Here is a 25,477-nt window from a genome sequence, read left to right as displayed (position 1 = left end):
TTTCTTATTGAAGAAGGCGGCGGGAACGGCGGCCCACACCCCCAGCACCTGGCTTTCGAGCGGGCTCCACGGGTCCGGGTCCGGGTCCGTTTCACCCTTCGCCAGCTGAGGCCCCGTTCGAACAGCTCTCCCAACTACAACGCGAAGGCTCTGACGCCCCGGCCCCAGCTGGCTTCGTTTTGCCTCCGGGAGCCGCGCTCCACCGGGGACCCAAGGGGAGCCGTTCGCACTCTGAAGCCGTCTGCTCACCTGCAAATCGGAGATAGCGCCCTTTCTCTCATGATCCTTATAAAAGACGCTTATAAAACACTTTATTCAGTGTTACATTAAAAAGACGTTTATAAAAGCTATTTATAAAGCCCTAGTGGGAGACCGAGATTGGAGTGAATGTAATATAACTGGAGGAAGGGCTGCTCCGATTGCTGCAGAAATTTGACATTAGATTCACCGCACCTGCGGAGCGGCGGGAGCCAGGTGAGCAGCAATTTCCCCTCAAGGACTTCCTCCGCGCCCTCCGCATTTTCTGTCGGCGGAAATGCATCCCAACTGTAGAAAAACGTGGCTCCACCCATCACCTCTCCTTTAAAGGACGCGGGATGAAGCCCCGCCCACTACGGAGAGCGAAGGGGACTCGCCGCGGAGCCGCTGTACGTGCGCCCGCCAGAGTGTACCAATCGCTTGCCCCGGCACAGGTAATGCTAAATATGAGGCGTGCGGAGCGGTGTGCCGACCACCACCGGGAGGACGTGAGCTTAGGGGGCGCCCCTGTAGAGGAGGCACCTGGAAGGTCACGGTCACCCTGTCCCGCCGGTACCGAGGCCGGAGAGGCCCCGCAGGTCCTGCCGCAGAGTCGGGGGGTTCTGTCGGGCTGTAATGCCATTTTCAGGGAGGCCGCTGCACGAACTTCCCAAGGATGCTAGACCTAGCGTCGGCGTCGGCCCCGGCCCTACTGAGCTTTCCTAGTTCTGCCCCGCCATGCGCGCTGGCGCGCGCGCGCACGCACGCAGTACGTCCCTACGTCCCGTCTGTAACCCGGACGCGCCGCCGGTGGACTTCTCCAGGTGGGCGTGGCCGTCGTGTTACCAACGACCGGGTCCGGGGTTCCCGGAAGTGCCCCTGCCCCTTACTGCCTGGCACCTCTGGGGCAGAACGAGCCAGGCGAAGGGCACCTGCGCAGGGAAGGCTGAAGAAATGCATTGTTCTTGCTGCCTGCTGCTGCGGGAGGAGACCTTATGGGGGAAGGTCGCTAAGTGGGATTTATTTTCTCATTTATCATTTAGTAGGCTCCGTGGCTTAAGACTTGAACGAAGTAAACTAAGTTCTCTTACTGAGAAGTCTCAGTTTCAAGTACGTGTTGTGAAAGGCCTAAGTCTAAGAAAAGTAGAGGGAGGAGAGAAGAATCTGGAAAATTGACTACTATTTATTGTGCCAGGCACAACACAGTAATGAATAAGTCGATTTTGTTCCTTGCTTCGTAGAGTTTACGGTCTAGTGATGGAGAGCAGTAGTACTAAGATCATCACAAAACTGTAATTGTAATGAATGTTTTAAAGGAAAGATAAACTGGAATGTAGAAGCATTCAGTGTTAGGCTCAGTAAATTGCGTGAGGGTTAGGAGACCTGGCTTAGTTTGGGAGGTAATCAGAAGAATGCGCTAGGCATTGATCTGGCTTTTCCTAAACCAAGGACAAGAGTACTGTATTTCAAAAGTCGAATGGCCAGTGTGGCCTAGGCATGAAGGAGAAACTGGAGAGGTGGGAAGGGCCTTTTGGCCTGGTGAAGGTGTAGATCCTTAATCTCGGGGCAGTTTTATTTAAGATGAGGAGGGTCCTGACGGGCGTAGTGACCGCAGTGCAGTGGGAACTGGTTGCCAGGGCTCAAGCCGAGTTAGGAGACTGGCAGGAATCCAAACTAGGTGGTCGATGTTTTAAACTGACGGTGGTGACAGTGGATACGGAGAAAACTGGATGGATTCGCGCGGGGTTTAGGAAATGAAGTCGATGAGGCTTGGTGTTGGGTTGACTGTGAAAGTGAAGGAAAGTGGAGGAGTCAAAGGTGTCTTGGAGGTGACTGGAGGTTGTGGATGGGTGGTGACCCCATCACTAGAGTTCTGGAAGAAGACTAACATGGGATGAACATAGGAGAATAAGTTCAATTTTATTTATTTATTTATTTGTTTTTTGAGAGAGAGTCTCACCCTGTTGCCTAGGCTGCATGCCTAAGCTGAAGTGCAGTGGTACGATCTCAGCTCACTGCAACCTCTGCTTCCCGGGTTCAAGTGATTCTCCTGCCTCAGTCACCCAAATAGCTGGGATTACAGGCTCGTGCCACCAGGCCCGGCTAGTTTTTTTGTATTTTTAGTAGAGACGGGGTTTCACCATGTTGGCCAGGCTGGTCTTGAACCCTTGACCTCAAGTGATCTGCCCTCCTCAGCCTCCCCAAAGTGCTGGGATTACAGGTGTGAGCCACTGCGCCCGGCCATAAGTCCAGTTTTTAATACTGAGTCTTTAGCTCTGGGTTTAAAAGCTTTTTAAAAACATATGGTTATTATTTCAACTTAATAGCTAAAGAAATATGGTTAAATAGTTGGCCAAAGATATATGTTGGCTTTTTCCAGTGTTCTGAGTGGGAGTTCTAGCACGTAAACAGCTCAGCCTCATTATGGAGAGTACACTTTGTGCTTCCTATGGAAGAGGAAAACCAGAGCCAAGGGAGGGCAGCATGAAGGCCCAGTAAGGTAGTGCTGGTCCTCTCGGATTAAGGCTGCACTGCTCAGGCTAGAATGGGGCAACTGAAACAGTTTGCAGGCAGAAAAAAGGACTTTATGAAACTTCTTTGGAAGGTGTAAAAGAGTTCTTAGGGTCGTGAGAATTGGCAAAATTAATTTCACAAATATTTAGTCCGCTAGAGTCTATGCAACTTTGATCCAGTGTCCCAGGAAAGAACAGATAACAGTATGAGCTTGTGAATATCAGCTATATGAGAAAAGCAGTGAGTGAACAAATCATAGAAGTTATTTTCGTCTCTTCAGTCCACATGATTTCAAATGCATGCAAGTGATTTAATTTTTTATTGGACAAGAATGCCCACCCACGCACCCCTCGTATCTACTAAACTACATATTTAAATCATGTTCCAGGAAGTTTCCTTGCAAATATTTTATCAGTACTTCCAGTGGAATGCAAAATAATACAGGGAATACAGCTGTCCTTTGGAGCAGTAATAATTGTCTTTTTTTTTTTTTTTTTGGTACAAGAATGTTCACAGCAGCCATTCGTAGGAGCCAAAAAAAAAAAAAAAAGGGAACAGCCTAGGTGTTCATTAACAGAAAACTAGATTTAAAAACTGTGATATATTCATATACTTGGAGGACACTTCTTAGAAATAAAAAGGAACAAAGTAATGATCCGTACAACGTGAATTAATCTCGAACCATGCTGAGATGCCTTACAACAAAGAGTAGATACTGTTTGATTCCGTTTATATGAAGTCTTAGGACAGACTCTGATGGGAAAAGATCAGAACAATAGTTGCCTCTTGGGGATGGAGATCGATATGGAAATGGCAAGAGGGAACTTTCTGGGATGATGGTGATGTTTTGTCGATAGGAGTTTTGGTTACAAAGGTGTATGCACTTGTCAAAACTCAGATAAAGTCAGAGTAATCATCGAATTAAAAATGGATATACTACTATAAAGTTATGCACTATAAGTAATTGACATTAAGATAATTGACTTGTAGAATATTGTGGATGTCTGGGAGAGTATAGTTGTGGGAGTGAGTGCAGCAGATGCACCAGGATTATCATGAGAATGTAAGCATTTGTTTCTATTTTGAGTTAGTCTCCCAGCCTATTCAGCCTAGTGTTTATGTCACAGAGGCATCAGAGATTTTCATCAGAGAACGTGGCTTCCTATTTTCCATCAACCTTGAAAGGTTAGGGGCAGTCTCAGGCATCCTAGCGCAAACTACTCTTGACCCCAGTTATAGTGTTTTCTTACTCTTAAAGTTCATCTGTTTTTTTTTTTTTTTTTTTTTTTTTTGGCCTAACCCAGTGGTTCTGAACAGGATAGGGAAGAGGAAACATCTGTGTTTTGAAAAGCATCCCCAGGTGATGCGGACAGGCCCTGGTTTCTGAGAAACACCGCCCCATTGTAGACCAGTTGACTTTTAACCATTCACTAGCAAAAAAGTGTACCAGTTCTGCCTCAAACTGAAACCATCACCCTTTATTTTATTCTTCTAAAATTTTTATTTCAGTAGCTTTTGGACTGCAAGTGGCTTTTCATTACATGGACGAATTATATAGTGGTAAATTCTGAGACTTTCGTGCACCGTCACCCGAATTGTGTACATTGTACTTAATGTGTACTTTTTTTATGCCAGCCTTCCTCCCATCCTGCCCCATCACTATTTTATGATAAGACTTTTACACTTGAGTTTAGGGAAAACTAAATGAAGAAATAAAGGCAGTATGCATTACCAAAAAATCAGAATTTTAAGTTTATAAAGTTCCTTATTTATGGGTCTCTTAGATATAGGCTTGAAACTAATAAAGGGAATATTTTAAAAATTATGTACGAAGCCAGAATGCCATTGTATTAAATTACAGTGAAATTTAGAAGTTACACAGACTAGAATAGTTACATTGGCATTACTAGTGAACCGTTCCTCCCTCTAGGCTATTGATTTGTTCTTTAAAAATGTATTAATTATTGAACACCCATATAACCATAACCTAGATTCAGCAAATGCTGCCATAAGTGCATTGTTTATCTTTTCTGCTGAATGGTTTCAAAGCAAGTGATAGATGTCATGACACTATCCTCAATACATCAGCATTTGTTTCTTAAGAATTCCATTTTCACACCTAAGAAAATTAACAGACTGGGTGCCCTGGCTCACGCCTGTAATCCCAACACTTCAGGAGGTCAAGGCAGGTAGATCATTTGAGGTCAGGAGATTGAGACCAGCCTGGTCAACACGGTAAAACCCCATCTCTACTAAAAATGCAAAAATTAGCTGGGCAGTAGTGGTGCACACCTGTACTCCCGGCTACTTGGGAAGCTGAGGCAGGAGAATCGCTTGAACCTGGGAGGCGGAGGTTGCAGTGAGCCAAGATTGCCCCACTGCACTCCAGTCTGGGTGACAGAGTGAGAACCTGTCTCAAAAAAAAAAAAAAAAGAAAAAAGAAAATTAACAATACGTCTCTAATAGTATCTAATACCTAGTCTCTATTCAGATTTCCCCTCATCTCCAACATGTCTTTTCAGCATAATTATGTCTCCATGATTTTTTTTCCGCTCAAGAATAGCTTTCCCCTTCCCTTTTCATTCCCAATGGCATTGGCTTTTTTAGACACTAACCAGGTGTCTTGTTCCATCTGGATTTGTCAGATTGTTTCCTTGTGGCATCTTCTGTTGTTCCTGAGTCTGGCCCTTGTATCCCCTGGAAACTGGAAGCTAGACCCTGCATCGGGTTCAGGTCAAACCTTTTTTCAAAGCTGCTTCATAGAAGGTGCCATGCACTTCAGGTAGCTTCCCATCCAGAGATGTGGCAAGCATGGCAGGTTGTCCCACTGTTGGAGATGCTGAGTCTGACGTTTGCTTGGGATGACAGACAGCTGTCTCCTCAGCAGAGTGTGCTTTTCCCTCTCGGTCTGAAAGTCATCTGTGGTGACCCTTTGGCATCAGCTCTCTTGCATCCATCCCTGCCTGAATCCGTGGTTTCACTGGGGTTGGAAAAATGGTGATTTTCTTTTGAAACAGCGTCTAGCTCTGTTGTCCAGACTGGAGTGCAGTGGTGTGATCAGAGCTCACTGCAGCCTCAACCTCTTGGGCTCAAGTGAACCTCCTTCCTCAGCCTCCCCAGTAGCTGGGAGTACAGCTGCGTGTCAACACATCCGGCTAATTTATTTTTTGTAGAGACTGGGTCTTGCTATGTGGCCCGGACTGGTCTCAAACTCCTGGCCTTAAGTGATCCTCTTGCCTTGGCCTCCCAAAGTGCTGGAATTACAGGTGTGAGACACTGTGCATGGCATGATTTTCTAATTTTACTTTTCTTTCGTGTTTATTAGCTACCATTCTTCTCTACAGAAGAGCGTTTTCTCATCAATCGGGGGTGATTACAGTTCTTCCTAAAAAGGTAGGATAAATGCTCAGTTCTTTTTACTTAATTACCAATTTTCAAAGTAAAGAATCAAGATAATAGTCCCATGCAGTTGTGGCAAATTATTTTCATAGATTTTTGCATATTCAGTGTATTGACATGAATGACGGTAATTATGCCTTACTGTTTAAATTACACCAGAATTGACCAGTGGGAGTCTCTTCATGCTGCCAAACTGTAAATGACATGTAAACAAACAAAATAATAATACCATCATGGAAATCTGAAAGCTAAATATTTGACGACATAAAGGAACATTTTTTAATTGGGATAATGTTACTGTGAGTATTAAAAAGATTAAGGAGTACCTCTTAGAGATACATACTATTTCCTGAAAAAGTAGGATTTACTTCGAAAGCCTTCCTGGATGGCTGCGGGGAGATAGTTGAGGGGTAAAGATGAAACACAGGTGCTGTTTATTATCCAGTTCTTTCTGTATGAGGTTGAAAGGTTCCCTAATAAAAAGTTTTTAAATTATGAATTTGTGTTCATAGCTGCAATTTAAATGTAATATTACAGGTTGTTTTAACTTTGTATTTATATTTTTATCTATAAGGGCCTATTTTGAAGAAACGTGTATTTTCAATTTTGCTGATTTAAAGCCAGTATTGAGTTAGTATTAAAGCTTAATTGCAATGAATTGTATTGTTTGCTGTAGACATCAAAAAAAATTGAAGCTTCTTAAAAATTTAAACTTAAATTTCAATAATGGCAAAGGACTTTAAAAGTTATATACTTCCAGTGTTTTTCTGCTCTTTCCCTTTCCTTCGTTTCCTTCTTGGAAAGTGTTTTTAAAGCTTTTTAAAAAAACCTACATCATTTTTCTGAAATAATCTTTGTTTTGTAAATAAATAAAGTTTATTTTCAAGTATAAAAATAATACTTATAAAATACTTATAAAAATTTGAGAAATACTGGCAATTAGGAAAAATAGGGGAAAGAATTGCTTTTGTCTTCAACATTTTTATAATTTTTTTCCATCTTTTCCTATATCTAGTTATTTTGTTTGCTTGTTTGAAAAAAATCCTACATTTTGAAATTTTTTTTAATTTTAATATGTTGATAATTTATTAAACAAGGCACTTTAGCTTTCATTCATAATTACTAAGGGAAAAAGATAGCCAATATTGAGTTAGTATTAAAGCTTAATTGCAGTGGACTGTTTCATCTACTGTGTACATCAAGATTATTTAAATTTATATATATCTATTTAGTAACATGATTTTACATGTGGTAACTTCTACATCCTTGCTAATACAGACTTTGGAAAGAAACAACACTGATTTTAGACATAAAGTTTATAGAGCAGGCTTGTGAGCAGGAACTTAGGCGTCCCCTAGCAGAATACCTAGTGACATTTGGGACTGGATGCTGTTGCTGGTTTTCTGATGATAAGTGAAAAAAAATTCTTGTCTGATCTCTTCAGATTTTTCTTCTTTTTTGGTTTGGAAGCTTCTTCCATTCACAAAAGAAACCGTATGTCAGTGATTTAAAATCACTTTGCTCCCACCTTAGAGCCTTGACGGCATCTACAGCTGGAGCCGCCAGCCGGGTAATAACCATAAATCAATGCGTGTCATGCACTGTGGATGGAGCATCTGGCCACAGATCCTCACGAATACTGACGGGTGTCTGAAACGCCAGCTAGAAATGTGAAGGGTGTAGCTTGCAGGCATTCGTGTGCACTGGCGGGGAGCGATGCATCCGAAGGCTTGGAGGTGAAATGCCAGCAGCCCCGCCGTAGCTCCTTGGCTGTTTCCTTTGGCCCATGCATTCATTCGACGTGTACACGCTGAGCCAGGCTCTGGGCTGTAGTGCCAGGGAACGTAGCAGTGAACAAAATGGACAAAGTCCATGTTCTCATGAAGCTTTCATTCCAGTGAGGAAAGATGATGAACGTATATGCAAATAAATATATAATGTGTCCAGCAGTGATAAATGCAGTAAAGTTTTTAAAAGGCAAGGGAATAGGTTTGAGAGTGTTGGGGTTTGCTCTTTTATGGAGGGGTCAGGGAAGGACTTGCTGAGAGGTAGCATTTGAGCAGAGACGAGGTAAATGAACCATGAGGCTGTCTGAGGGAAGAGTATTGCAGGGAGAGAGAATTTCTGGGTGCCAGGACTCAGAGGATGGGTGTGTTCACTGTTTACAAGGAACAGCAAGGAGGCTGGAACAGAGTGAGCCAGAAGAAGCACGGTCGGCACAGGCCAGTGGGCATGGTACAGGGCTTGGCTTTTACTTGGAGAGATACTAGCCAGGGGAGGGTTGTGGGCAGAGGAGGAACGTGATCCGACTTACGCATTTTTAAGGATTGCTCTATGTGCCCTGGCAGTAATAAATTCTAGGGCGTGAGGGCAGAGGCAGGAAGACCAGTCAGGAAGCTGTTACTGTGATAGTTTTACTGTGTTGCAGTGGAGCAGCGGGTTGGGAGTGGGATGATAGCAGTGGAGGAGGTGAGAAGTGGTTATACTGGTTGAACAGTAGGTTTTGCGGATGGGTTGCTGAGAGAAAATAAAGAGTCAAGGATAACGTTGGTATTTTTGGCCTGAGCAACTAGAAGAATGTGTTGCCATTACATGAGACAGGGAAGACTGAGGGAGGAGCAAGTTTTGTGTGGAAGACGAAGCATTGAACTTTGGACGCGTTAATCCTCAATGACTATTACATATCTAAGTGGAGAGGTTGGGTAGGCAGTTAACCCTACAGGTGTGGAACTCAGAGAAGAGCTTGGCACCAGAGCTATAAATTAGTGTTGGGTGTTACCATACTAGGTAAGGAGGGTGTTGAGAATATGCATGTCCATCACTTTGTTTAATTTGCCCTATTTTTTGCATATCACTCTTGAACACGAGGGGTGAGAGATCAGTGGGTTGGACAGCCCGGTGGGCTCAAAGCCAGGGACCAAAGGGAACTTTCAGTTTTAAACACCCCAGGAGATTCTGGGACCATTCTTTGAGAAGCACCCTGAAGACACCTTCTGTCTTCCTCTTTCATCTTGACAAGTCACACCTCTCAGAGTTTGTGATTCTCTAATGATTCCTAGCATGCCCTAGATGAGATTAATGGGTCCTCTCGGCATTCTTTCAGCCTGTACTTCTCTAAGATTTACCAAATGCACGAATGGAAGGACAGAAAAGCAATTAAAAAATCAATGTGTGATTTGTAAGTGCTTCAAATTCAGTCTCATAGAAATGAAGTAAAGGCGCTGTCACCATACATGCCTCTGTTAACATTTGGTAATAATACCTGCCTTACCTTGAGAATGATCTTTATAGTTTATGAGGTCAGTCAGCACTTTGATTTATGTCACAGTGTTTTCCGACAGTCTCAGTTATTCTTGCAGTGGGCTGGCTTCCTTCCTGGAGAGGTCCCTTTCCCATAACGTGTTCCTATCTGCTATGTACCATCAGATGTATTGAAAAATTGTTAACAGTTCATTATATTAAAAGTTTATCAATTGGTGTTTATGAATCACCAAGCATATTATGTACTGCATCCTCATAAATAAACCCCTAAGATGATATTTGCTTTTGGAGTTGGCACTACGAGATGCATGAGAAATAGTTGACCCTAGAACAACACAGGTTTGAACTGCATGGGGTCCACATATATGTGGATTTTCCTCTGCCTCTGCCACCTCTGAGAGAGCAAGACCAAACCCTCCCCTTGTTCCTCCTCCTCAGCCTGCTCGACGTGAAGACAGTGAGGATGAAGACCTTCATGGTGATCCATGTTCACTTTATGAGTAGTAAATATATTTTCTCTTCTTCATGATTTTAATGACATTTCTTTTCTCTAGCTTGCTCTGTTGTAAGAATACAGCATATAATACGCATGGCATACAAAATATGTGTTCATCAACTGCTTATGTTATTCATAAGGCTTTCAGTCAGCAGCAGGCTATTTTAAGTTTTTGAGGAGTCAAAGTTATACACAGATTTTCAACTGCACAGGGAGTCTGTTTCCCTAACTCCCAAGTTGTTCAGGGGCCAACTAAGTAGTCAAATGAGATCATGGGTACAGGGGGAAAAAAAAAAAAAGTAAAAGTGCTGTGCAAATCTGGTTTATTCTAATCGCCACTTGTCTTGGGGATAGTACCACCATGAGTGAGTTAGTCTGGCCAGAGTCACCTGCTAGTCCACTTTATCAGTGTAGACTTCCTGTGTGTGGATCTGAAAGTCTAGAGAACAGCAGTTTCCTTCACACTTGCAATTACAGCCTCCACAGCCTCACACATGCCCTTGCCGTGTACCACAATGTCAGACCAAGGGAATAAGTGATTGAATTTTAATGAACTCTTCTTACTACGTTCTTAGGATGGCTGCTCTTTTTCTAAAGAGATTAACACTACAAACTGTAAAGTCTGAAAATAGTTGCGTCAGATGTTTTGGTAAACACATCGTGCAAAAGACAGCACCAGCACAGTCGTTCCCTATTGCTTCTGCCCCGAGACTCTCCTTCCTAATTCATGTAGAAGCCTTTAGTACCGTTGAAGACACCAAGAGTGAAGGAAAAAAGAAAAAAAAGAGTCAAACAGCTTTTGGTAACATTGGAAGAAGAATTGGTCAGCGAATTATTCACTTATTTGATGAGAAGGGCAATGATATGGGAAACATGCACCGAGCGGATGTGATTAGACTTATGGATGAGCGAGACCTGCGACTGGTTCAAAGGAACGCCGGCACAGAGCCTGCAGAGTACCAGCTCATGACAGGAATGCAGATCCTCCAGGAGCGGCAGAGGCTGAGGGAGATGAAGAAGGCTAGCCCCAAAACTGGTAGGTTTTTTGCTGTTGGCTCCCTGAGTCCTTTAAGGGCTACAAATCAGCAGTTTAAATTCTAGCATTTGTCAAGGTGTCTGTGACAACAGGGAAATGAGAAACTGGAAAATTCACGATTCCACCACCATTCCTAGTGTCTGTCTGTCTTCCTCCTTCCTGTACTTACTTCTGTTCCCATTATTCCATAATACCCTGCCCATTGTCTCTTCCCTTTAAACCTGTGTAAAATGTAGGAGAAACCAGGCAAACAAACCAAAGTGAAGAGAACTCTTTCCCCTGTCCTGTGGCCTTCTCCCAATGCCGCGGCAAGCTCAGTAGCTGATGGGTGAAACGGAATGAGATTAGAAGGGGTATGTTCAAGTTTCCTGCCCTCTGCCCTCTGCCGGGCCAGTTGCTTAACCTCCCTCCTTTAGTTTTCTTCCACTTCTTCATCTCTAAAGTGGAGGTGTTTGGTTAATTATCTGGAAGCACCTTTTTATTTTTTTTGAGACAGAGTCTCTGCCTCCCACCCAGGCCGGAGTTCAGTGGTGTGATGTGTGCTCACTGCAACCTCCGCCTCCCAGGCTCAAGCAATTCTCCTGCCTCAGCCCCCCCAGTGGCTAGAATTACAGGTGCCCGCCACCACGCCCGGCTAATTTTTGTATTTTTAAGAGAGACGGGGGTTTCACCATGTTGGCCAGGCTGGTCTTGAACTCCTGGCCTCAAGTGATCCACCCGCCTCAGCCTCCCAAAGTGCTGGAATTACAGGCGTGAGCCACCGCGCCCAGCCTGGAAGTACCTTTTAAACTCTAAAGTGATTAACAGAGCATCTCCCATGCCAAAGCGTTTTGTTACAGTATCAGTAGTAACACTCATATATATATACAACTAGTCACTTCACAAGGCACTTGCCATTTAAGCCTCAGAGAAGTCATGAATTGGATATTAAGCAAAGATGTTTGTTTTTCATAGTTCCTAAAAAGTGCTAATCATTATGAAAGTTCAGTGGATGGCGCACGGGGACAGGTGTCAGATGACTGCTCCCAGGACTGCATCGTGAGGTTGTGTGCCTTCAGAAAATCATGTTATCTGCAGCTCAGTTTTGTAACACCACATTTAACAAGGACGTTGACTGGAAAACAAAAAAATAGAAGAGACCAACTAGGGAGAATAAGGACATCAAACTATGTCACTTTAAAAAAAAAAAAAAAAATCACTGGGCATGTTGGCTCAGGCCTGTAATCCCAGCACTTTGGGAGGCCAAGGCAGGTGGATAGCTTGAGCTCAGGAGTTCAATACCAGCCTGGGCAATAGAGTAAAACCCTATCTCTACAAAAAATTTAAAAATTAGCCTGGTGTGGTGGTGCAAACCTGTGATCCCAGCTACTCGGGAGGCTGAGGTGGGAGGATCACTTGAGCCCGGGAGGCAAAGGCTGCAGTGAAGAACCATGATCACACCACTGCACTTCAGCCTGGGTGACAAAGCGAGACCCTGTGTTAAAAAAAAAACAAAAAACAAATAACAGGGTCTTGCTCTGTTACCCAAACTCTGGAGTGCAGTGGTGTGATTTCGGCTCACTGCAGCCTCCATCTCCTGGGATCCAGCAATCCTCCCACCTCTACCTCCCACGCAGCTGGGACCACAGGCACACACCACCATTCCTGGCTTTTTTATTTTTTGTAGAGACAGGGTCTTGCTATGTTGCTCAGGTCTTGAACTCCTGAGCTCTAACGATCTGCCCGCCTCAGCCTCCCGAAGTGCTGGGATTACAGGCGTGAGCCAGCACATCTGGCCCCCAATCTTTATGATGAACACTGGTGCATACTCTAGGGTCTGTGAACCCAAATGCATCAAACTGCTGTCAGCAGCAGTGTATGCAATTTCTCTACCTCCTCCCTCATTCTGTCAGACTCTAGTTTTTGTCATTTTAATGGTGAGAAATTTATGTGTATTTCACTATTTTTTCTCTTCTGTGAATGCCTGTTTGTATTCATTTTTCTACGTAGATGGTTTTTCTTCCTGATGTATAGGGCTCTCTGTTGTGTATGACGCAAAAAACCTTATCCCAGTTAGATTTTTCACTTTTTGCCTTTTTTTCTTAATGAATTCCTTCCCTATCCTGAGATCACAAACCATTTTGTCTTTTCTTCTATTTGTTTTAAAGTTGTATTTTTCACCTGTAGAACATTAGTACATCTGGGGAGACCTAACTTTTTGTCATCTATAAACTTCTCAATTGTCCCAACACCTTTATTGAATAGCCTGTTCCTTCTCTATAATTTTCCAGTAGGCAGAATTTCTGGAGACAGAGGGCATGAACACAGGACATAGGGACCCTTACCTGTCCAACAGTCTGGCTGACCCCTTAGTAGCAAGGAGAGCATCTCAAAAGGAGTGGGTAGAGCACTCCCAGATGCCAACCCACAGCTGAAAGACGAGGATATTAAGTGTACCATAAAGCCAAACTTAATCCTTGAAATGACTCTCTTTTGGTGTTCTTTCAACAAATGATGGTTAACAATAAATGGAAGCATTTCAGATTTTAAGTACCCTTCTAGGGCAGGTAAAAAATTGGTACCTTTATGTTTATCTCCCCTATTTGAAAAGACATGTACTGGTGTGTGAAACTGAAAGCCAGACGAGAAGACTGTCAGGTGGCAACCTAAGATTTTGTGATGGGCATGTTGGGAAGTTCAGGGTTCGCAGTGGACTAGTCAGTAGTCCTTGCACCCTATCTGTTTCAAACCAGGACCAACCCAGACAAAGGAACTGACTTTTTCTTCAAATATTGGACAACATGATTTGGACACAAAGACTAAACAGATTCAACAGTGGATTAAGAAAGAACGCCAAGTCCGGATTACTATAAAGAAAGGAAAAAATGTAGACGTGTCAGAAAATAAAGTGGTAAGTAAAGAAGGCACAAGCCATTGCTTGTGCTTTTGGTCTTCTGATCTAAAAATACAATTGTAGGCCGGGCGCGGTGCTCACACCTGTAGTCCCAGCACTTTGGGAGGCTGAGGCGGGTGAATCACGAGGTCAGGAGATCAAGACCATCCTGGCTAACATGGTGAAACCCCGTCTGTATTCAAAATACAAAAAAAATTAGCCGGGCGTGGTGGCAGGTGCCTGTAGTCCCAGCTACTCTGGAGGCTGAGGCGGGAGAATGGCGTGAACCCGGGAGGCGGAGCTTGCAGTGAGCCGAGATCGCCCCACTGCACTCCAGCCTGGGCAACAGAGCGAGACTCAGTCTCAAAAAAAAAAAAAATGTAGAAAATCTGAAATATAAAGACAAAGTGACTGGTAATTCTTCCACCCAGTGATGTTAACAGCTTTCTAGTTTGCTTTTCAAAACTAAGCATACTGTAGATATAGCTTCCATTAGTGTGTTTAGCCATATGAAAACTTTTCATACTTTAAAAGCAATATACTATTGATTTATACATTGTAGAATAACCCTTAAACAGGAAAATTACAAACTTTATAGACTGATCTTTTGTTTCCTCTTTGTACTTATGAGGGGCATTAATTATGTAGACCGTCTTCTAGAAAGTACGTAGTTTCCAATCCCGGAAGTGTATGGAATACCTGTTTTGCCTTTTTTTTTTAAAGTTAGATAACTTTAGCATCCACTAAGGGCATCCTTAGTAATCCAGCTCCACAGTAGAGTCACTTAGCATAGGTTCCAACCCAGCTGATGCAGACTTTCTTGAGTCCAGGTATCCATTTGTTTCAGCCACTGAGAGTGACTCCGTTCGCGGAAGTAGAGAGTGCTGAGAACTGCTCGGCTGACATCTTGGGGATGAGAAGGTATTTTGCCAGTGCCCAAACCCAGTGCTTTCTGTTTGGGGGAGAGGGTAATCTGAGCCAAACGGAGCCTCTTAGTGCCATGACGAAGTGGAGATTGAAAATTAGGATTCAGCATGTCAGTTTAGTTACATGGTGTTATTGTACAGATTTCAGTCAACCTAACCAGATATATATGAACTCATTAGCTAATATTCAAGGGTGCCGGTTTTTGTGAATGTTCGAGTAGAACACTAGAAGGCACCAAAGCCTCTGATTTTAAATTAATCTCTGGCTGTTTCCCTTTTTTAGGAGGAGATATTTCATCAAATACTCCAGACTATGCCTGGAATGGCTACATTCTTATCTAGGCCACAAGCTATTCAAGGAGGAAAAGCTTTAATGTGTGTTCTTCGTCCTTTAAGCAAAAATGAAGAGAAGGCATATGGAGAAACTCAAAAGACCCAGAAAAGAGACACTTTGAACCAAGACCAGGGAAATGATAAGGAATCAGATGTTCTGCATCAGTAATTTTAATAAAGCATGCTCTGAGAGAAAGTAAGCTCCTTCGTCTACCGTCCTTGAAACAAAGCAGTGCAGTTCTTAGCTGAGGGTAAGTACTGCAACTGTCGAGAGCACCTTGTCTTCCACACAGTTGGGTGACTCTCCGTTTTGACACAAAGATAAGCCTTGCCCTTGTTTCCTTTTGGGAGGGATATATCCACTGAGACGAGAGGCCAAACTCCGTTTTTCACGAGATTTTTTGACCTTTGGGAATAAGGAAGACACACGATTAGAATTCAGAATCAAAATTATCTGAGTTAATTTTACGACAGTCATATGTACCAGCAGGTATAGTATACAACACTGCTTTATGAGGAAGTCAAGTCTTCAGCAGTAGTGCAGACACACACAGTAAAGCAGCTGAAAAGAATTCCAAACAGACTCCTTCTGGCTTTAAACAATTTCTGTTTGAAAAATAAGCTGCCTAAGTAGTTTCAACTTACTTTGAGCTTCATTTTCTTCTTGTCAGGATCATGTACAACAGCATGCCTAGTGAGACTTTGCTAAAATGAAAGAAAGTTATTAATGAAACATTAATATGAAAACTGTGTTGTGAACGCATAGACTACAGGACCACGACTGTGAGGGTGAGTGCTTACTTTCATTGCAAATGTTTTGCCACAGCCGGCGTGTTCACACACAAAAGGGCGCCTTTCCTCATGGAAGGAGAGGATATGGCTTTGGAGATTAAATACAGTTGTGTAGGTTCTTCCACAGCCTTCTCTTGGACAGCGACATACATCCCTCTCTGGGGCATGAGTTTTCATGTGTTGCTTAAGGTAATCTTTGCGTTTAAATGTTTTCTGGCATACTTCACATAGTATTTCCTCTGGTGGGACAGACAGACAAATTTCACCAATTTCCCCAGATACCACCATTTAGAAAAAATTAATACATAAATAACATTCAGTGCCTACAAATACAATCTGATTTGCAAATACAAATCAGAAATTCCCAAGGAACCCCCGTTTTTATCACCTAGGAAGTTTGTCTCAATTCTCTGAAGTTCTTAAATGCCACAAAGTCATTGCTCACTTGCCAAGAGGCAGGGCTCTCAGCAAGGTGACTGCGGGGAGGTACAGAACATGAAGCAGACCAAACGGTGTCCTTCCTTGTCCCCTAGTCTGCTGGGTACTACTGACCAGGCTGTCCCACAGAACAGCAGTGCCTCCCGAAATTCTTCACTACAGACCTGCCACCGCCTTCAGCATGCTAACTGTGCATGGAGGGGATGGCTCAGAGACCTAGCACAGCTCTGCTCACCTTTCCAACGTCATACCCAGCACTTCACAAAATATCATATAGAAACCCTTTTACTTTAAAGCGCACAGCATTTCACTCTTGAAAAGCACAAAACGAGTTCTGTGGGGACAAACATTTACACCATGCCTGCCTTACCTTTATGGGTTTCTCTCACATGTTTCAGAAGTTCTGTCCATGTTTTTGCCACAAAGGAACATCCTTTTTGACATACATAGCCTATGTAAAAAAATTGGTGCATTGTCTGTCATGAATATTCAGTGTAAACACTGACCATAACTACAAAGAAAACTTAGGTGCTTATATAATTTTCTATTCCCCTCCTAATAGTACTCAACTCAGCCTCCTGAGGTGGGAATAAAAACTAAAAAAAGATTTACGTTATAGTAAAACTGAACAGTGGCACAGCAAGGTGCCTCCCTCTAAGGATTTCACCTTCCTGTGAAGCAAACTTCACAGAGTTCCCATCTTCTCAGCATGATCATGGAATAGGCAGACTTCACAGGAAGGATGCCTTTCCCTCTCATCAGCACATTCGTCAGTGTAACGTGTACCCAGGCACTTGTGAACAAACAACACATTACATGTGAACAGCAATGACACGGTAGTGGAAACAGACATATACAGTGCCTCTTTGGACAAGAATGTAAGACCCAAATAAGCAGGATGGTGTCCCCTGCCCACAGAGTTCCCTTCTTGTCAGCGTGATCACGGAACAGATTCAAAGGCACCCAGGATTTGGCATCCCCCTCAGAGGAGCACACCCAGGCTGTCCGTACACACCCTCGTGGGTCTTGGCGTGTCGTTTCAGCTTGCTGGGTGATGCAAAGTGTTTCCCACATCCTTCCTGGGTACACCTGCATTGGCAACACATGAGGTATTAGCCAATCCATTTTCACAGAGAACTCCACTCAGGTCAATGGCACTTTGTCCTGTTTCTCCCACCGAAGTCTCTCCTCTTCCCATAACCAAACCCATGTTAAAATGGAGACCTCATCACAGGTGAGATTCAAGTTACTTGACCAGCTTTAGGGCAAAACAAACGGTTGGAGAAAAAAGTCACTTTACTTTTTTTAACCCAATTAAACAGTTTTCATCTTTATACCTCCGAAAATATACTCTGCTTTCATGGCTACAAAAAGATACTTCGAGAGGTTATCTGACTTGGCTTAGGTAAACCCCTAAGCCATTCTGAATCACTTGTGACTAGCTCTCCTAATGCTGCTGCACAGGGGGTGTGCAAGAGAGCACAGCGGTAGATGCCTCTGCCTCTGGTGAGCAATAAAAAGCACGTGCCCCCTTTGTGCTAAAGCCATCAGCAGCAAAGAGGCAGCAGCAGACCCACAAGCAAGGAGAAGCAGGGTCACTGCAGCAACTCCAAGGCACAAGGCAGCCCGTGCAAGCTGAGGGAAAGTGCCAGATGCCCAGACCCATGCAGAGAGCCGCTGGCCCTTTTGCAGGTCTACCCAACTTGTCCAGCCACCCTCATGTTCCTCAAAAAACCCTCTCTAACTGCAGATAAACCCAATTACTTGTTTTGTTCTACAGGAAAAGCATAATGAATGTCTCCATAATGACCTTTCATATAGTTGCACAGGCTCTATTTGAATAGTTAAGTAATTTCGCAGCCTTTAAGCTTAACCACAGTTAGAATAATCTCAAAAATTATTTTCAGACACATTAAATACTTCTTTTAGAGCAAAGTAAACCTTTAAGATGCTCCCAATATGTAAATGTACATATGCAGTACATATTAACAGAAAAATGTTGATTAGGAAGCTTTGAAAAGATTTGTCCCACTGTTGCTTTAAATGTCAATGGCTTTTCGGGTTACAGGTGTTTTTTCATTACATAGATAAACCCTATAGTGGTGCTGAGATTTTAGTGCACCAGTCACTCAAGCAGCATACACTGTACCCAACGTGTAGTCTTTCATCCTTCACCCCCTCCCCGAACTCCCCACTCCAAATCCCCAAAATGCATTAAATCACTCTATGTCTTTCTGGGCTCACAGCTTAGCACCCACTTGGTGAAAACTATGGTATTTGGTTTTCCATTCCTGAGCGACTTCACTGAGAATAATGGCCTCCACCTCCATCCAAGCTGCTGCAAAAGACATCATTTCGTTCCCTTTTATGGCCGTGTAGTATTCCATGGTGTATATACACCACATTTTCTTTACTCATTGGTCAGTGGGCACTTAAATTGGCTCCATGTGTTTGCAGTTGTGAACTGTGCTGCTATAAACATATGTGCATGTATCTTTTTCATATAGTGACTTCTTTTCCTTTGACTAGACTTCAGATTATACTACGAGGCTACAGTTACCAAAACAGGGTGGTACTGGTATAAAAATAGGCACTTAGACCAATGGAACAAAATAGAAAACCCAGAAATAAAGCCAAATGCTTACAGCCAGCTGATCTTGAACAAAGCATATAAAAACATAAACTGGGGAAAGGACTCCCTATTCAATAAATGGTGCTGGAAAAACTGGGTCCCTCTCACCTTACACAAAAATCAGCCCAAATTAAATTTATGACCTGAAACCATAAATATAATTCAAGAAAAAAACATTGGAAAAAACTCCTCTGGACATCAGCCTAGGCAAAGAATTCTTACTAACACCCTGACAGCAAATGCAACAAAAATAGAAATAAATGGGACCTAATTAAACTACAAAGCTTCTGCACTGCAAAAGAAATAATCAGCAGAGTAAACAGACAACCACAGAGTGGGAGAAAATATTGGCACATTATGCATCCAGTAAGAACGTATATCCAGAATCTACAGAGAACTCAAATCAGCAAGAGAAACAATCCATCAAAAAGTGGGCAAAGGATATGAACAGACATTTCTCAAAAGATATATAAACAGCCAAAAAACATGAAACAATGCTCAACACCACCCTTGCATTTCCAATCTTATTCACACCTAGAATCCAAGGGATTTTCAGCCACGTGAAGTACCTACTTGAACAGAGGTTCACTGGTATGCTGGCACTGATGGATTTTCAGCTGCTGATGTTTCTTAAAGGCCTTCCTACAGTCTTCAAAACTGCACTGTTAATTTTAAATTGTAAAGGCTCGTTAGTCTTATGGAAAGTCAAAAAATCAACAGTTCATAACAGAATCCTCAAGATAAAACTATTTTGGAGATTACATAATTGTTACTTTCACCCTTTTTGTTACTGTAAAATTCTGCTTTATCTCAAAAAGATTTCAAGAACCATATGACATTTGAAAAAGGAAAAATGTTTCCATTGGAATAGTCTCCCAGTACACTTTAATTTGCACAATGTTTGCTTCCAGAATAAAACCTTTATCATTATGATGGCATTAAGTAAATTCAGACATTTGACACAAAATTTGGTTGACGAAAACTGTATTTTTCACTTTTATTTTTTAGAGACAGGCTATCTCTCTGTTACCCCAAAATTTTTTGTTTTGTTTTCTGTTTTTGTTTTTTTTTCAGAGACAGCATTTCACTGTTTCCCAGGCTGGTCTCAATTTCCTGGCCTCAAGCTATGATTATAGGCTTGAGCCACCGCACCTGGCTGAAAATGTCAGCAACACAGGCAGTAAGTGTAAAAATAAATTTAAGCATATAAAATCATACTTACTATATATTGTTTTTGTTGATTTTCATGTTTGCGTTCAAAATGTTTCTTCAAGTTTGATTTTGTGTTGAATTTTTGACCACAGCCATCAGCTGCACAACTGTAAGAAGTTGTATAAACCAAAATATTAATAAACCAAGGGAAAAGAAGTTTTAAGACACACATATCCTCCTACTTTATAAAAGCGAATTATTCCAAAGAACAGTAATACTATAAAATAGTCTTAGCAAATTCCAGAGTGTTAAGCCATACCACACAGACCTTTCACCCTGATGACTATCATGTAACAAGAGGCTTTTTCATATTAGGCTTCTGAAATTATACACACTCCATCAGTCATCTTTTATACACACTGGGCAAAAGCCTACACCAGGCCTAAATCATGCTTAAGATAAATTATTCTCAGCTTAGAATCTGACAACCTTAATGCTGCTTGAGATGTCATTATAAACTGCCTTTCCAGAAAGGCCTCAATAAAACTTGTCTTGGCTTATCATTAGAGGTGAAACAGATACTTAGAGCAGAACCAGAACCATTACGTTCCCTGGCTTATCAAGCCATTCTAGTTCTTATCTTGGCATCTTGGCTTCGAATGATCTAAATCCTCTGCAAAGCCTTTTTTTTTTTTTCCCCCAAAAGAAAATTTGTGCCTCTTGTAATGAGCCTTTGTAAGCTTGAGGGATGAAGCAGGACTTTGCTTCCGCATCAATCTTAGCCATCACTCACTGATAACCCTAGGGCAGGCACTGTCCCATTCCTAGGGCCAAGCAGAGACAAGCCAGCAGTGACCATGGGAGGCACAGCGCAGAGGCCCACAAATGGGAGAGACCCTAGAAGCCCCCACTAACTGCAGGGACAGAATGCTGAGTGTTAGCTGGGCAGGCAGCCAACAGTGAGCGCGCGCTCCGGCCTCCCCTGCAATTAGGGCGGCTCATGGCTAAGTCCAGCCCACCTCTCTAAATAAGGGGGGGTGGGCGTGCCTCTTAACGTCCTGGCCTCCTTCCTGCCAGCGGCATGCTTATGCAACAGCTGGGCCCTAACAGATAGCACAGTGAGGTTGAAACCCAAGATGAAGATGGCAGAGACCAGTTAGAAGGGGCTCCAGAGCGCCTGCCTCTGTATTTCTGTATTTCAGTCACACGAGACAAAAAGCCCATCTTGTTTAAGCGTCTCTTATGCTGGGTTTCTTGCCATTCTTCACTCTAAACCTGACACAGGCATCTAACCCAACCGAGTGTGGGGCAGGAGGACAGGCGGGGAAGAGTCCTGACAGGAACCAAATGGGTGTGAGACCCCGGCACACTTGGAGAGAGGGCTGGTTAGTTAGCAGAGCTGGACCACAACTTCATGCCTGCAAGTCAAGCAAATGGGGCAAGAGAAGCAGAAAAGGGCCAAATCACACAGGTCACTGTAGGACACACTTGGAACCTGGACTTCATATGTAGGCTGTGCTTGAAAGCACTGCACAGCTTTAAGGGAAGCACGCGGGAGGGCACTGGGGGAGAGGGCTGGCCTACAGACTGTCATTCCAGCCAAAGGAAGGGACCAAGATAAGACGGTGGCTGCTGGATCTGACAGGTCAGTTACACGACCTGGCAACCCACCTGTTGCAAGAGATGGGAGAAAGAATGGAGAGTCCAGGGAGCTGCCTTATCTTTGCTATGGGTCACTGGACAGACAGCGAGGCCACCTCTCCAGACAGACCATGAGAGAAGATCAAAGAGAAAAGTGAGTTCAGTTTGACTGTGACAAATTTGGGCCACATGGAATTTTTTATTTTTTTAATAGAGATTGACCTGATCATCTTGCCCAGCCTGAACTCTTGGCCTCAAAGCAATCCTCCCACCTCAGCCTCTCAAAGTGATGGGATTACAGGCTTGAGCCACCACACCCAGCCTACCACATGGAACTTAAGACACAGAGACAGCCAAGTAGCGCTGTCCCAAGCAGTGGGAAACGGGGATCTACAGCTAAAGAGGGGCACGGTCTGGGCTAGAGCACAAGCTGGAAGAGTCACTGTCCAGTAGTTCCTGGTTGCATGGCATTTCCTACCATATCCACCCCCTACTTGGCCGGGACCCCCCACTGCTGCCAAAACATGACATTTTTAGTTTTGTTATGTAACTTTTAAGACTTCTTTACAAATAAGAACAAATACAAATATAGTTGCTTCCTGCCTACCCAACACCCACTGCTCACCCCTCGCCCCACCCCCTAGCTTTTTTACACACATAAAGGTAGGCTACGGAGGACTCTTCTGCACCTTGGGTTTTCAATTAAAGTGCCCTGGTGATTTTCTCATGGCTTTGCAGAGAGCATCTGCATTCATTTTCCTGGCTGTAAGTATCCCACTATGTTGATATACTTTAACTTGTCCCCACTCATGAGCATTTTAGCTGCTAAGATCACAGGCACAAACCACCACCCCTGACTAATTTTTGTATTTTTGTAGATAATGGGGTTTCGCCATGTTGCCCAGGTTTGTCTCAAACTCCTGGGTACAAGTGATCTGCCTGTCTCCGCCTCCCAAAGTGCTGGGATTACAGGCATGAGCCACTGCACCCTGCCAGGCTTCACATTCCTGATCTCGTGAGTTAATCAGTCTTCTTACCAGGTCTATATGCCCAACACGGCCCACTTCAAAAGCCTAAAACCAGGTCTCTACTTACACAAACGGCTTTTCTCCAGTGTGAGTCAGAATGTGGCGGCTCAGATGGTAGTCCCTGATGAAGGCCTTGCCACACCCTTCATAGTCACAAACAAATGGTCTCTAGCAGGAAAAAAGAAAAAGCATGTCACTCCTGCACTAGTTAGTAACTCTGGTATTATTTAAAAGCCGAAACTGCCTAGCGTTAAGGCCACAGGCTTCCTGTGCAGAGGTGGTTTCTACTCATAAGAGCTGTGCACCTGCTGCAAGACACGGTGTTCCTGCACGAAGTTACATAACATAAACGCCACAACTTCTCACAAAGTCACTACACAGATTTTTGTTCTATGAACAGCATTTAAAATAAGCAGGCATAGCATTTTTAACCTGCTGCCAGGTTTCACAGGGCATCTTAAAGATGCCCTGGCTGTTAGCATGGCTTGTCTGCACAGATCCCCACCGCCGCATGATTTAACATGTAAAAAGCAAGCCTAGGGCAGAGGAATGAGGGAGGCCTGTCTCATCCCAGACAAGCCCAGTGTCTGTGCTAAGAGAATGCCAAGCACAGCTATAGGAAAGTGTGTCACACCTGAAAAAGCTCACAGGTGCCAGGGCGAAGCAAACAAAACAGCTCAACACCCTAAGTGCAACCACCTGTTGTGATTCAGGGGTTGGGAGGGGGTGACTCATTTTGAATCTACAGTAAAAGCCAAACACACACCCAAATAACCAGTTTGGTGCATCTCACTATGAAAAGCGTACCACCAAGGTGTCCAGGAGGGAGGCACCCAGGCCTCCACAAGAGTACTAGGAGCAAAGCGAGCAAACAGGTCCACAGTGAGCTGCATGTATCACCAGGGGCAGAGCCACAGAACCTTGCAGTGGCAGACGTGGAGTAGGCTCAACAAACGTGTCAATCTACATGAGAGATTTGGGACAACAAAGATCACTCCAAGTTTTTAACCTGTATTAAGGAAACTGGTAGTGCCAGTATCCCAAATACAGCACACAGGTCTAAAAGGAAAGGCAAGCTCTTATTTGGATCTACTGGTAATACAGAGCCCAGAATTTAGAGGCTAGAACGGGCAAGAAGAACGGCACAGGAGCAAAGCATAAAGGATGTTACGAGTGATGCCACTGGCTACATAAGACTGCAAGAGGGAGTGGGTGGGGTGGAAATGCAGAGGGCAGAAGAGGATCCAATGAAAAGGGCAGACGAGGAAGAGGAAAAGAACCGGAGAAGGTCTCAAGTAGGAAGCCGTCCACCTTCCAGTGCTGGAGAGGGTAAGGAATGAGGCCCATGAGGACACCTGGAGGAGGTGGCCCATAAATTAGAGGAGGTGCAAGGGGCAAAGGTATGGACTGCAGCCCAGTGGTTTAAAATTAAGGGCCTTAAGCTGAGGCAGTGTGAAGCCCAGCTCTGCCAAAAACTGGGAAGATGGGCAGATTCCTTGACCTCCATGACCCTCGTTTTCCTCACTTGTGTGTGACATGGGCTGCCACGTCATATCATGGTATCTGACATTCTCCTGCCCTCAAAATAAAATCCAAACTCCTACTAGACCTACTTCTCGGAACTCATATCGTGATCTCCGCACCTAAACACACCCACCTGCCTCCCACCCCCACAGGCTCCCTTTGCGTTCTCTCTGCCCAACTCAAATGTCTGCATGGCTAGATCCTTCTTATTCGGCTCACACAGAGAGGCCTTTCCTGACCACAGCACTGCAAGTCATTCCCACCTATCCTCTGGTCGGCTCGACCCAGGAACGAAGGCCCATGCCAGCAGAAACCCTGGGTTTGCCTGTATTGCTCACTGCTCTCTCCAGTGTAGAGTTATGAAGAAATGAGCACATGCTGCTTTCACGACCCCCGGTACACGTAACCCATCTTCTGTACCAACTCCAGGGGCCAGTATTTGGCAGGTGTCTAGTAGTGGTGGGCCCCCTCAAACCTCGCACTTATTTGCAGATTACCAGAGGCACTTGGCTGGCCGAGACTCACGATCAAAGAAGGGGAAATGATTGCTTAGCCCCAAGCCAAGGTCGCAGAACAAAGGTCCTAGAACTTCTTGTTTACTTCCTCAGCTCCTTCCCCAAGTCCAGGATGTCAAAGCTGAACGCCCCGCACAGCGGGGCCTGAGGCCCTGGCCATGACTGCAGTGACTGCCGGGGGGCCACGCGCCCTTCCCAGGCCGCTGGGCAGAGCCCACTGGCGAGCCACCGCCATCCCTAGGTTCAGGGTTGGCCGCCTCGCCCTCCTCACCTCCCCCGTGTGCTTGCACAGGTGCGCGTCAAGCTTCCAGGCCTTGCTGTAATTGGCGCTGCAGTCAGGGAAGGAGCAGATGAACCTCCTGGAAAGCGCGGGGCGCGGCGGGGTCGGAGCTGAGCTCTCGCCGGCTGCGATGAACGCTTCAGCGATGGTCAGGGACGACACCGACTCCGCGACCACGGCCGGCGGATCCAGGGCGCTGGCGCCTCCACGCCCCGGGCCAGGCGCGCTGCCATGTGCCGAGACACGTGCCGGGAACCGGCGCGCCCGGCCCACTGCTCCAGGCTGAACCTTCGCGCGACGCCGGCACACTTCCGGGAGCGCGGGGTAGGAGGGGGACACCAGGCCCCGCCCCGCGCCGGCGCCAAGGTTGCGCATGCTCCGGGAGATCGCGCATGCGCCAG

General features: G+C 44.5%; 2 protein-coding genes and 1 long non-coding RNA gene across 8 annotated transcripts; 2 read left to right on the top strand and 1 right to left on the bottom strand.

The window, feature by feature from the left end:
* On the top strand, positions 1-15,270 carry MTIF3 (mitochondrial translational initiation factor 3). Of its 6 annotated transcripts, XM_037986878.2 has the most exons (6): positions 1-692; positions 6,077-6,144; positions 10,483-10,943; positions 13,676-13,833; positions 14,663-14,736; positions 15,025-15,270. In XM_037986878.2, exons 3-6 carry the CDS (start codon positions 10,484-10,486, stop codon positions 15,113-15,115), a joined length of 783 nt encoding a protein of 260 aa, XP_037842806.2. In that variant the 5' UTR covers positions 1-692; positions 6,077-6,144; position 10,483; the 3' UTR covers positions 15,116-15,270. The 6 variants fall into 6 exon arrangements, with proteins under 6 accessions (XP_037842806.2, XP_037842802.1, XP_008019991.2 ...); XM_037986874.2 differs by lacking the exon at positions 14,663-14,736; XM_037986875.2 differs by lacking the exons at positions 1-692; positions 14,663-14,736 and adding an exon at positions 973-1,061.
* On the bottom strand, positions 15,230-25,477 carry GTF3A (general transcription factor IIIA). The gene is made up of 9 exons (XM_008021801.3): positions 25,068-25,477; positions 22,825-22,925; positions 20,159-20,255; positions 19,510-19,598; positions 17,320-17,393; positions 16,675-16,755; positions 15,876-16,105; positions 15,720-15,779; positions 15,230-15,480 (listed from the first exon to the last, which is right to left on the bottom strand). Exons 1-9 carry the CDS (start codon positions 25,449-25,451, stop codon positions 15,316-15,318), a joined length of 1,281 nt encoding a protein of 426 aa, XP_008019992.3. The 5' UTR covers positions 25,452-25,477; the 3' UTR covers positions 15,230-15,315.
* Positions 15,755-20,151, top strand: LOC140710684 (uncharacterized). The gene is made up of 2 exons (XR_012091812.1): positions 15,755-15,863; positions 20,011-20,151. It is a non-coding gene; the product is annotated as an uncharacterized lncRNA (long non-coding RNA).

This window comes from Chlorocebus sabaeus, chromosome 3 (assembly GCF_047675955.1).
Source record: "Chlorocebus sabaeus isolate Y175 chromosome 3, mChlSab1.0.hap1, whole genome shotgun sequence".
NCBI classification, from domain to species: domain Eukaryota; kingdom Metazoa; phylum Chordata; class Mammalia; order Primates; family Cercopithecidae; genus Chlorocebus; species Chlorocebus sabaeus.
Note: the sequence above shows the minus strand (reverse complement) of the source record. Positions and strands in the feature narration are given on the sequence as shown.

Bases quoted from the DNA above. Each gene is read 5' to 3' on its own strand.
- MTIF3 (XM_037986874.2), top strand. From the start codon at position 10,484: ATGGCTGCTCTTTTTCTAAAGAGATTAACACTACAAACTGTAAAGTCT. The intron at 10,944-13,675 runs GTAGGTTTTTTG...GTTTCAAACCAG, and splicing joins GAAGGCTAGCCCCAAAACTG to GACCAACCCAGACAAAGGAA. The intron at 13,834-15,024 runs GTAAGTAAAGAA...TCCCTTTTTTAG, and splicing joins ACGTGTCAGAAAATAAAGTG to GAGGAGATATTTCATCAAAT.
- GTF3A (XM_008021801.3), bottom strand. From the start codon at position 25,451: ATGCGCAACCTTGGCGCCGGCGCGGGGCGGGGCCTGGTGTCCCCCTCC. The intron at 22,926-25,067 runs GTGAGGAGGGCG...TTTTCCTGCTAG, and splicing joins TGTGCAAGCACACGGGGGAG to AGACCATTTGTTTGTGACTA. The intron at 16,756-17,319 runs GTGTGTACGGAC...TTTTTTACATAG, and splicing joins ACACGCCAAGACCCACGAGG to GCTATGTATGTCAAAAAGGA.